This window comes from Gambusia affinis, linkage group LG23 (assembly GCF_019740435.1).
Source record: "Gambusia affinis linkage group LG23, SWU_Gaff_1.0, whole genome shotgun sequence".
NCBI lineage: Eukaryota > Metazoa > Chordata > Actinopteri > Cyprinodontiformes > Poeciliidae > Gambusia > Gambusia affinis.
Window position 1 is genome coordinate 4,687,504 of NC_057890.1, and position 12,930 is coordinate 4,700,433.

At 38.6% G+C, this 12,930-nt stretch overlaps 1 protein-coding gene across 2 annotated transcripts in view; it reads left to right on the top strand.

Annotated features, from left to right (window-relative positions):
• Positions 1–12,930, top strand: part of kcnc2 (potassium voltage-gated channel, Shaw-related subfamily, member 2) — a 61,413-nt gene that overhangs the window by 45,508 nt on the left and 2,975 nt on the right. Inside the window, exons 2-3 of one of the 2 annotated variants that reach the window (XM_044108205.1) lie at positions 1,945–2,875; positions 11,492–12,384. In XM_044108205.1, the coding sequence (XP_043964140.1) occupies positions 1,945–2,875; positions 11,492–11,628 (1,068 nt within the window). In that variant the 3' untranslated portion in view covers positions 11,629–12,384. Of the gene's footprint in view, positions 1–1,944; positions 2,876–6,358; positions 7,139–11,491; positions 12,385–12,930 lie in introns of those variants that run through there. The other variant, XR_006369783.1, reaches the window with a different exon arrangement.

Sequence of the window (12,930 nt, forward strand, 5' to 3'; positions counted from 1 at the left end):
GATTAGATTTGCTTACCCTAACTAGTTAAATAGCTTAACATAATTTAGCTGGTTAGGTTAGCTTATTTTAAGCTAACCCTGCTTTAAACTTTTCCACAACTTTCTCTCTCTCTGCTGTATTCTTCTTCTAAAAAAAAAAATCTTTAATACGACAGTTTTCATCAACTGACATGACAAAAATGAGTTTATCCGCTCCCTTCAGCCTCGCCCAGAGTCGACTTTCTCATTTTTTTTTCCGTCTCATCCTCAGGCAGCTTTAGTCACAGAACTTCCCTCAGCGGTTTATTAAAGTCATCAATCAATATATCAATCTGTCTTTGTGGCTTTCAGTTCAATCAATAGGGAGTTTTTATGATGCCAAACCTTTTGTGATTTCTCGGGGCACGCATGAAGGTCACCAGTTGTGCCTGTGAAACAGCCGTCTGAGCTGTTAGCGGCCGCGCTGAGTGACAAACCTCCCCGAGGCCGAAATGTGATGAAAAAGGATGGCCTGAAAATGGGGCTTGTCCTCAGGGCTAAATTAGATCTGCAGTCGGAGATGGACCGTCTGTGCAACAGCTGCCCAGCTCTGCCTTCAAAAGGCAATTTGTAGAAGTGGAGGACTTATTTAGCATGCGTTGTGTGTCTATGTGTGTGTATTCAGGAAATCAGTAGGTCGAGAAGCAGCATCTCCTGGATAGTGCTCGTGTGTTTTAGCGTCTTTCATAAAAAATTTTTTTAAACAAAACACAAACTGTCCATCTGCTGGGGAGACTGGACTCACCCGTCCTTTGGGTTGCCAAAGCAAATGCTACAAAATCGCAGCTCAGGAGTTACCATTAGTCAGCATCATTCACACAGCAAAGGGGTCCGTTTCAGCTTTTGTTCACGTAAAAGCAAAAATTACTGACCTGTCTCTTGAACATGGACTAGATCTGTCTGTTTCAGAGATGGACAAAAATTTTGACTTTTCATGACAAAAGGTTTGAAGAAATAGACATTTTTTTGACATGTAAAAGCATTCCTTAAGCAGCGCCACATATTTGATTTTTTTTCTGTTTCCCCGAGACCAGTGAAGTAAAAAAGTATGGAATAGATTCGTATTTCCCCTTCTTCAGGCATTTGTAGAGCCATAGTTGCTACAAATTACAGCAGCAGGGCTTTTGGGAAATGTCTCTACTAGACTGAAATCTTTGCTCTTCTCTACAAAAGATGACCAGAAAATTGTCCATCAATCAATTAATCAAATTTTATTTGTATAGCACATTTCAGCAGCAAGGCATTTCAAAGTGGGGGAACTTAAAGTGCAGAGCACTGAATGCACACCTGAAAAGATGCATGTATAATTGTAAAGATACAAGCAATATGTTCAGGAATGCATGTACACAGTTCAAGATAACGGTGACCCAAATAGTGGCAATGATATTTTGAGAGTGCGTGAGTCATACGATCCAAAAAACCGAGCATGAGAGTAAGAGTGTGAAACGACTTCTTCTTGGGCGCTCAGTAGGCAGCAGAGCACAACTACGGATGGGCTGTGGGAGGAAAGTGTAGAAGGAGCACACTGGGCTGTGCGTGGAAGTCTGCTATTCTGGCTCTTGGAGAACGCCTGTAAACGTTTGCAATGTGTGCCTGGGATTCTTAGAGTACAGCTGCGATTCTGCGACAGACAGCCAGGTTACTGTGAAGAAAAGAATCTGCTTAATGTTAGACTTTGATTTCTCTTTTTAAAACTTTTCAGATGAGACATTTCGATATCTACATTCAAATTTTAGTTTTGCACAAAGACGACAAAGCAGTGTTTAAGTTCATTGCTGGAGAACACTTTAGTTCTCTGTTAAATCTGAGTAGTACTTATAACACAAAATCATGTATCAATCTTATTAGTAAACTGCTTCATGTCACGTTGAAGTAGCCTTAAACTTGATTGATGTGTTTCTTCTCTTTTCCTTTTTTCTCTTTTAGTTCATTGCCTTCGCGTCTTTGTTCTTCATCCTGGTCTCCATCACCACCTTCTGCTTGGAGACCCATGAGGCTTTCAACAAAATCATCAACAAGACCGACGCGCGGAACAGCAGCGAGCCGGACCCGGCGCCGCAGTACGAGATTGAGACCGATCCCGCACTCACATACGTGGAGGGAGTTTGCGTGTTCTGGTTCACCATCGAGTTTCTCGTGCGCGTCACCTTCTGCCCAGTCAAGCTGGAGTTTGTTAAGAGCGTTCTCAACATCATCGACTTTGTGGCCATTCTGCCCTTCTACCTGGAGGTAGGGCTGAGCGGCCTCTCTTCGAAGGCCGCCAAGGACGTCTTGGGTTTTCTCAGGGTGGTGCGTTTCGTCCGGATTCTGCGCATCTTCAAGCTAACGCGTCATTTTGTAGGGCTTAGGGTGCTGGGCCATACATTGCGGGCCAGCACCAATGAATTTCTGCTGCTAATCATCTTCCTGGCGTTGGGAGTTTTGATTTTTGCCACCATGATATATTACGCCGAAAGGATCGGTGCCAAGCCCAATGACCCCACGGCCACTGACCACACCAAGTTCAAGAACATTCCCATCGGCTTCTGGTGGGCCGTGGTGACCATGACTACTTTGGGCTATGGAGATATGTATCCAGAGACTTGGTCAGGCATGGTGGTGGGAGCGTTGTGCGCGTTAGCCGGTGTGCTGACGATAGCCATGCCTGTGCCCGTTATCGTCAATAATTTTGGAATGTACTACTCTTTGGCCATGGCTAAGCAGAAGCTGCCCAAGAAAAGGAAGAAACATATCCCTCAGGCAGTGCAGGGAAGTTCTCCGATATACTGTAAAGGGGACCTCAACCTGACCTGCAACAGCACTCAAGGTGACTTGTGCCACGTCAAAGGGGGTAGATTACTAGAACGCAACCGTTCAGGTAAGACCTCAATAAAACATTGTTCAAAATGACTAACGATAGCCATTCTAGTTCTCAGTCTGGTTCACACCACAGCACTGATCTGCAAACGCAAACATGCAGATCAGTGACTCTCTTTAATTTGATATCATGCTACATGCTTTAGGAGGCTAGGATTGAGCTGACAAACTCAAAATTGAGAACCAACTACTTTTCCTCAGAGGCAAAATCATTCCCGAATTTAAAATCATCCCAAATGCCTTCCTCAGTTAGAAAGCTGTAAACATTTAGCAAGTTCTTTCTTTTCTTACACCACATTGACCTTTTCCACATCTTCTCCCGATTCAACTCAGACGTCAACATGTCTTATTCGAATCATGCTACAAGCCCTTGCCCCTGCATTGGGAAGTGAATTGGATGAATGGTTTTAAATTGTGTTTACAATGACACATCTGTTTCTGTACGACTTGAGGCTTTCTTTCAACAATGGTTACAGCTTTTACAGTTACCGTGGGAGTGTGTGATAATTGCTGTCCTGTCTTGGTAGGTTTGCATTTGTTACATGCTCTTTTCATTTTGGGACGATGGATTATACACTTCTTGGGTTGTTTAACTTTGGATGTTTTTTTTATAACCTTACTCTGATTTATAGTCTAATTTTAAACACCGTGTCCCGCCTGCTGGTTTCCTTGCTCTTCATGATGCTGTTTGTCCACTAATGTTCTCTGATGAACCTGTGAGGCGTTCACTGACATTAAGTTAAATACAGGTGAAATCAGATGTTTACTTTATGGCGGTCTTACAAATTCAACCAGCTGCACTGGATTTTGTTTTGGAATGTCAAAATAAAACGGCCTAATTACAAATCCACGACACATTTTTTTTAATATTTTTATTTGTGAAAGGATTTGAATATCTACACTTTTTCTCTACTAAATAATTAAGCACCAATAAAACACATGACAATCTGTGGCTGTAAAGGGATGAAATGTGGAAAAGTCAAGGGTGTATAAATACTTTAGGAACAAACTGCATACACTTCTTTGCCTTTTTGATCCAAACAAGCCATCAAATTATTTTCACTATATATATATTTTTTCAATAGCAGTTGCTATGGTGACAAAGAAGGCAATGAAAAAGATGGTAAAAGAAAAAGAAGCTCAGGCTGATCAGAATTCAGGGGAAATGCTTTTCCTCCACTAGGGACTGATCCTTTGCTGTTTAGACTGTGGGTCGCTGCTTTTGTTTGTTTTGCCTCCAGGTTCATATCGTAATTTACTCTGACACATCTGATAGTGATGGAAATTAGTGCTGACCTTTGTGTGCTAGGTTTATTTAAATTCCACGGAGGAAATCCCCAGGGGTAAGTGTGTCCTCTGGGCTTTTCGCAGGTCGTCAGAACCTCACGTTTGAATAGAACAGAGTGATTTCTGCTACTTATAGGATATTGAAGTTACCGAGTTGTTTTCTGAATTAGGATTGTTTAAATCGATGCATAACTTATGTTTCCATCAAAAACATTTAAACTGGCTTTATCGTTTTGGGAATTTTTTAAAGCTATTTTGGATAGTATGACGGATGAAGTGAGCAAAACAGGTAAAATAAAGGGAAACGCCGCTATTTTAAAATCTCTTTTTACATTAAGGAAAACGCGCCAACAGCCAGAATAAAATGTTTTTGTTCAATAAAATACAAATTTTTTAGGAAATAATATTAACTTGACCTCTGTCACATGAATATAATGACAGGTGAAACACACAGTTGTGTTTTAAATTAGTAATTTTTTTAAAAAACAGGAGAACAATGACTGTTCTGTGTATACATCTGGTTTTAGCTTTACTTTTAAAGGTAGCCATTTTGCTCAATATCCCTCTCAAACAATAAACAATTTTTAAATGGAAACTGTATATAATTAAAGATCCAAAACATAAGAAGGGCTTTGAACTGTTGCGTTATTAAAAGAAAAACAGACCATTTCCTCATTTTCTGGGCCAACCATTTGTTTTACCCTGAACAAGATCCGCTGCACTCATTCAGTGTGAATTTCTCTCATGATTGCTACTCACTCAGCTACAACCCGTTTCAGTTGTCTTCTCCATAACAACAAACATAGAGTCAAAAAAATGAAAGAAAAGAAACTGTAGCCGACACAGCATCCTTTCCAAAGCCTCCTACTAAGCCATACAGTGGTGGAGAATGAAATGTAACCAAGTGGTTGTATTCAGGTTACAAGGTTTTTATGGTGTTTCTATTCTCCGTCATGTTTTGGCAAAAAATGTCTCACTTTTGTGCCCTTGGGCTCATTTCTGACTAAATGACAAAGAAAAGTGCAAACTGAACTTCCGTGAAAAAAGTGTTTGGTCCCCTTTTGCATTTTGCAAAAATCACAATGTTTCCATTAAAACAAACCCAAGGTCACACATGAATAAGTTTGTTCCCACTCTACGTCATTTAAAAAAAAAAAAATACCGTGTCATCATCCTCCAACCAGTAGTGGCATCTGGTTGTCTATCATGAGAAACAAGTGGTTCCGTCTTGACAGATAAGCCAATTTTGATACGGCCAAAAAAAAACAACACAACACACTTTTTAATCTACAAACAAGAGTTTTTTGTTGTCTTTTTTTTCACAGTGTTTCCATTAAGCAAATTTATTTTTGAAATGTCAAATGGAGCAATTATATGGTCGATGGAAATCTGCTGGACTGGGAAGAGCTTTGAAGCCATTTCAAAGGCTTGAGGAAACCAGTGAAAGAGCCAGAGATGAAATCTAAAGCCCTTCATGCCCCTCTTCCCTCAGTTAAATCAGTGCTCATGACTCAACAATAAGAGAGCCACTGGGCAATAATGGTGCTCTTTGGAAAGTCCCAAATAATTGACGACTAAAGAAAAAACACATCGCCGTTTTTCAACCTTGTCAAAAATAATTGAGACGTTGCGCTAACGGCGGTTCATGTTTGAAACCCTTCAGATGAATTAAAACAATTCTTGAAAGAAGAATTGCTCCGCTGGTAGTTGTAACAAAACCAGGACCAAACACTTTCTTCAGAGCGCTTTCCGGAAACTTTTTACATTTTCCTGTAACGGATAAGAAGAACAACTGGAGAACTGCATCTGTTGGCACAGTCCTTTCTCCCTCTAAGCCATACAGTGGTGGAGAATGAAATGTAACCAAGTGGTTGTATTCAGGTTACAAGGTATGGTGAAATTTCTACTTCTCCGTAATGTTGGTACAAATGTCAGAACATTTGATGAGTCATTTCTGACTAAATGACAAAGATGTTAACATTAGAAATATGACTTCCGTGAAAATATATGTTTGCGCTAGCGCTCATCATCAATCAGCCATTAGAGGAGACGTCTACGTTGTATCCATGCGTTGGAGAGACAAACCCTTAAGGTCACATGCGTGATGTTTTTGGAGAAATCGCGGCATTTAAAAAAGTCACATTCAACATATCATCTGGTTGTCTAACTCATTTATCAAATGCCGTGACAGATGCTGCCAGAGCTCTTATGGCGTCAGCTGCTCACTGAAAAAATCAAATACGAGCCATCGTCATTCTCCTACTTCCTGTTGTCTTCTTTGTCGTTTTTGCCAGTAGTAACACCCAACCGTTGGTGAGGTGACTCGTGAAAAAAAAAAAGTTCTACCACGGCAGTTTTGAGAAGTACATCTATTTTGATGTAGCGAAAAATATAGTAAATGGAAACGCAACAAGTCCCTCAGGATTATGATCCAATCCTTCACGATCTAACATTTTCGTTTTGCTGACCTATCCTAGCTTTTTTTTTAATGTTCTAGGTATCACATTTAGCTAGCTGGCTAACTATTTGTATTATGCATTTGCCAAAGATATTAGCCTCATGTACACCGACAATGAGACCCATATTTATAATTGTCAAGTACTATTCATGCAGTTGGCAAAAATTTTTCCAGGCTTCACTAATAAACTCCTTAATATCCATTAAATGACAATAAATGACTTGTTCTAAGATCTACAGACCCATTTACTGTCTGTGTTTGTACCAAAATCATTCCAAATTAGAGCATTCCTTCTTGTTGCTTGACTCCGCACTTTGCTGGATTTTTCTTTTCTTTTGTGTGTGTGTGGAGTGTATTTAAACAGCGGCATTAAATATAGAGGGTGAAGGAATACAGAAAAGAGCCTTAAAAAGGCAGAGTTCAGTCAAAGTTCTCATCAGCTGATCCGTGTCCTTAGCGACAGGTACGCCAACATCCCTGGAGGGGGGAAGGCTCTTTGTGCAACACTAGTCAGCTCAGGTAACGTAACTTGTTTCTCTGCTGGAAGCGGCGCCATACACATCTCGGTATTTTTTATTTTTTTTGGCCGTTCCGAGGATCCGACGCTTCTGCTGCGCAGCTGAGTCAGAGCTGCTGCTTTCTGCACACTCAAAATGTATTCATGTTTCCTCGTTGCTTGGAAACATTTGAATACATTTTGACAAATCTTTGCCTTGGATGTTAACATTAGATATATATCTTTCCCAGCCATGGCGCTTAATGCGCTGTCATCATCAGCCACAGACTGATTTGCTTCAGTTATTTATATTTTTGTGTTATATTGCATCGGATAATGAAAATCTCTGACCTATTGGCTATTTAAAAATAAAAATAAAAAAAAGAAAGGTATTGATACATTGTACAAGCAAACCTGATGCTCTAAGCAATAGAAATACATGTTCAAAGGCACATTTATATTTTTTCTGAACAATATTCAAATTTTAAATCCAATTAGGGACATCATAGCCATTTGTCACACATTAATATTGCTGAAGAAAAAAGGCAAATAAATATCAAACAATGCTCAAAGTGTAACCTGAACGTAGCAATAACATGAAGAAATTTTCTCTCTAGTAATTACTAGTAACAACTAAGCATAAAAAGTCAAATTACAATTACATCAAATTTTCGAGAGCCACAAAATCCTAGCTTTTTTTTCTTATGAAACAGAAGTTGAACTATTTGGTTGCGAGCGCCATCAAAACAGAAGCAGCTTTTCTTCAGTTTTGATCTTAGTCCCATTGAGAATTTGTGGGCAAAGTTGAAAAGGTGTGCAGGAGAGATTCACATTCACCAGTTTTATTGTTATAATTCAAATCCATTAAATGACAAACTAGCAAACCTAGATCCAAACGTTGGGGCAAAAATTTTTCCCTGAAAATTATTCCAGGAACAGAGCAAAATTTCTCCGATTTTGAATTTAGTAACTAAGAATAATGGGTTAATAATTTCTTATGTAATTTTAACACTGCAATTGAGAAATTATGTTTTTTTTGACACTAGCCAAACATTGACAAATTTTTTGCGCACATTTGTAACGGAAACGCAGCTGCTGACGCGACGTTTCCCTTAGTTGCTCCTCCTGAGAAGCGGTGCCAGCCGATTGGTCCGCTGCATTAACGACCCACCTGCTTTCACCTGCTCAGTATATGCCACTTCCATTAATGCCTACACTTTGATATTTAATAAAACCTCCCGTTATTATCATTATTATTATTATTGTTATTATTATTATTAGTAGTAGTAGTAGTAGTAGTAGTATTACAGCTTGTGCCTGATTTAAAATGTCTGTATGTGAAGATGTTCTTGTGAGCATTTAAGAAACATACAATGAATACAATTTGCAGTCCCTTTCAAAAGTATTCATACTCCTTGAACTTTTTCACTTCAATGTATTTTACAGGGATTTTTTTATAAAGGGATTATTTATGTAAAGTCGACTTTCCATTATGTTATAATGTTCCCTCATCAAAAACATGCCTGGAGTGTTAGCAAATATTCTTTCATGTATATTTGAGAGGATTTTTAATAGTGACATTTCAGCTGGGCAAAACAGCTGGATACATTTTGTGTGTGTTTTTTTTAAATTATATATATATATATATAAAAAAAACGTATAGAATTTTCTTTCCACTTCATATTTATATGCTAATCACACAAAATTGCACTAAAACCCATTCAAAGAATGTGCTGGTAAAATGACATGTTGTGGAAAACTTTAAAGGGTATGAAAACTTATAACATAATGTAGTGTTCAATCTGTTTTCTATGCCGAAACAAAAAACAAAAAACTCATAATAACAACTGCTGCTGCTTCAGTTTAAGAAAACTCGCATTTATTTCCTTTTTCATTGACTCTGTAAACTGATTTTTTATTATTATTATTGTTATTATTATTGCCCGATAATTTCTCAAACACAGCTGCTGTGGAGTTTACACAAAATAAAAAAGAAGAATTTTTTAATGGACTTGGAAGTACAGATTTGCCAAAAACAAAATAAATATGGAGATTTATTTTACTGATCACATTTCCTTATCCATTTGACTCATTGATGGGAAGTTGAGGCAAATTCAGATGTGATGCAGATGAAGTCAGATCTCAAGCCAATCTGTAACTATGTTAGTTGGCCTAACAATTTAGGCTCATTCAGCATAAATTACTAGGCAAGGCAAGGCAACTTTATTTATATAGCACCTTTCAGCCAAGGACAATTCAAAGTGCTTGTACAAAACAAGTTCAAAACAACAAGAAGATAATAGAAAGAAAGTAAATTAAAGCCCAAACAGATTAAAAATGTACAAAATAAAATATTACAGTTTGAATATAGTTAAAAACAAACATTTAAGAATAGGCAATGTCAAATAAGAAGGTTTTTAACCTTGTTTTAAATAAACTCAAGGTAGGGGCAGTCTTACAGTGAGCAGGAAGTTTATTCCAGAGTGTTGGAGCATAAAAACTAAAAGCTGCTTCACCATGTTTCGTTCTGACTCTCGGAATAGTTAGAAAGTTTGATTGTGATGATCTTAAAGGTCTGAGTGGTATATATGATTGAAGAAGATCAGAAATGTAGTCTGGGTTTCTATTATGAAGTGCTTTATAAACCATTAAGGAGATTTTAAAGTCTATTCTTTGAGTAATGGGTAGCCAGTGCAGGGATCTTAGAACTGGACTGATATGCTGATCTCTTTTGTTTTAGCATTGCTTGGAGAAGCTGGAGCTGTCTTATTGCTTTTTTTGATAATCCAGTAAAAATAGCGTTGCAGTAATCGAGTCTACTAAAAACAAAGGCGTGAACTAAATTTTCAGAGTCTTGTGGGGACATGAGTCGTCTAACTTTAGCAATGTTTTTTAGATGGTAGTATGATATTTTTATGATAGATTTGATGTGATTATTAAAGTTCAGATCAGATCCATTTTCACTTCAATGTATTTCACAGGGATTTTTTTTATAAAGGGATTATTTATGTAAAGTCGACTTTCCATTATGTTATAATGTTCCCTCATCAAAAACATGCCTGGAGTGTTAGCAAATATTCTTTCATGTATATTTGAGAGGATTTTTAATAGTGACATTTCAGCTGGGCAAAACAGCTGGATACATTTTGTGTGTGTTTTTTTTAAATTATATATATATAAAAAAACGTATATAGTTTTCTTTCCACTTCATATTTATATGCTAATCACACAAAATTGCACTAAAACCCATTCAAAGAATGTGCTGGTAAAATGACATGTTGTGGAAAACTTTAAAGGGTATGAAAACTTATAACATAATGTAGTGTTCAATCTGTTTTCTATGCCGAAAAAAACAAAAAAAACTCATAATAACAACTGCTGCTGCTTCAGTTTAAGAAAAACGGCATCTTTGATTTATTTCCTTTTTCATTGACTCTGTAAACTGATTTTTTATTATTATTATTGTTATTATTATTGCCCGATAATTTCTCAAACACAGCTGCTGTGGAGTTTACACAAAATAAAAAGAAGAATTTTTTAATGGACTTGGAATTACAGATTTGCCAAAAACAAAATAAATATGGAGGTTTATTTTACTGATCACATTTCCTTATCCATTTGACTCATTGATGGGAAGTTGAGGCAAATTCAGATGTGATGCAGATGAAGTCAGATCTCAAGCCAATCTGTAACTATGTTAGTTGGCCTAACAATTTAGGCTCATTCAGCATAAATTACTAGGGCAGAACAATAGGTCAAACGTAGTTATCTTGTTAGATAACTACCTAGGTAGATAGTTATCGAGCTACAAAGCTGACCGGAGGTCTGTCAGGAGATGCTAGATAACTATCTAGCTAGATAGTTAGCTGCCTAACTATCTGGAAAGTTAGCTTTCTAGCTAGCTATCTAGAAAGCTAACTAGATAATTAAGTAGACTATTTAGTCTAGCCAATTAGACTAGCTAGCTAACTATCTAGCTAACTTGTTAGATAGCTATTAGCTAGATAGATGGATAGCTTTCTAGCTAGTTATCAGTCAATTCTGAGGTAGCTGTCTATCTAGCTAGAAAGATAGATTCTCTTCCTTTGCTTTGGTTATTTGTTGCTCCACAGCAGCTGTTGTTGTGAACATCGGAGCTCTGTCAGGAGATGCTCTGTGCATGCTCTCAACATGCAGACTGCTGCTGTTGCTCTGTCTCACTCCTGTCTCCTGTCTTGTCTCGGTTCAATCGTCCGGCTCGGATTCGGATCGTTGCCTGCCTTCGTGCCTGCCTGCCTGCCTGCCTGTGTGTGTTCATGTCCTGCACCACCTCCACCACCGCCGCCACTCCCACCACCACCACCACTACCGTTTTGCTGCCCCTCTCTCATCTGAAGGCTGTGAGAAATCCCGGAGCTTAAACAACATTGCCGGCATGGCTGGTAATACCCTGCGGTTGTCTCCCGTGACCTCGCCCTACGGATCCCCCTGCCCGCTGCGCCGCTCCCGTTCCCCTATCCCATCCATCCTGTGAGGTATCCAGCCTAAAGAACGCCTGCCCTCCCTTCCTCGGCATCGTGTCTGAACTCACATATTGCCTACTGAGACTTAACGCTGCCAGGCTGGCAAATCTCAGCAAGCAAGGAAGGAGCGTGCGCTGACATCCTTAAGTAACACGATTATTCTACTTTGTCACTTGGAGTTCCCTTTAGTTCGACGCTGTCATTTGAGACTTGCAATAAAGGAACGCTGACTGAAGTAGCCGCCATCCACCATGTGATCCATATTTACTAATCAGGGATATTAGATGTTTGTCATATTTAGATATCATCAACCGCGACGTGCTTCCAGGGACAAAAAGATAAAGAGACGTCACAACATTTCAACCACACATGACTGTAACTTTGCTTTATGGTTTGGTGTTATTTTTGGGTTTGAAGCGGAACGAAAGAGAGTAAGTTTCATCTCACACGAGCACCGACAGCAGAGTCTGCTCATGTTTGTGCAAGGACCTGGTTTGGCAAACAGTTCGAAGGAGGAGAAAAGCTTGAGGATTTATATGCATACATACATAAAGATGTGTCCTTTTTTTGTTTGTTTTATGCTGTAGGGATTGTGTTTTCTTTTTTATTTTATTTTTTTGGTTCCACTGAGTGCCACCAAACTTGCTGTGTTTCTGGTTGTTTACTGGCAGATAACTGCAAAGAGGTGGTCTTTACTGGTTTCACACAAGCAGAGAGCAGCGTTCTATCTTAATGGCTTTGGGAGACGGAACCACCATGGCAGAAAGGTAACAATCTGACGGCATCAGCTTTCAGTGCAGAACACGTATTTGGTTTGTCGTCTTGTGTCTCTTTACTAAAGCGGGATTCATTGCAGTGATCGGAATATGCTGGTGTTTTATTATAGAGACAAGCACAAGGCTTCAGAAAGTCACATGTAGCATTTTTCTTCAGTGCATTATTAAACCGTTAAGATCGCAAGCATATATTAACAAAACAAGCAAACTCAGGCTCAAATCTTTCTAGGCATAGGTTGGTAAGAGATTCAAAGCCACTTCAAGCCTGTTAGCTCTGTCAACTCAACAACTACTTCCTTTCCTACTTCAAAATAAGAGCCACAATCATAGATGCAACAATTACTAACACAAACTCAAAGCTGAAGTGAATAATTAGCAATGTATTGCTGGAGCTATTGCTAACTGTATGGGGAAAAAAATCCAAAACTTACACAGCACATGCATCTGGCGTAAATGTTCCATGTAATTTATTGATGCTGCTGTTGCAGAAACATTGTTGCGAATTTCTAATACTTCAAAAAAATCACAAGACGTTGT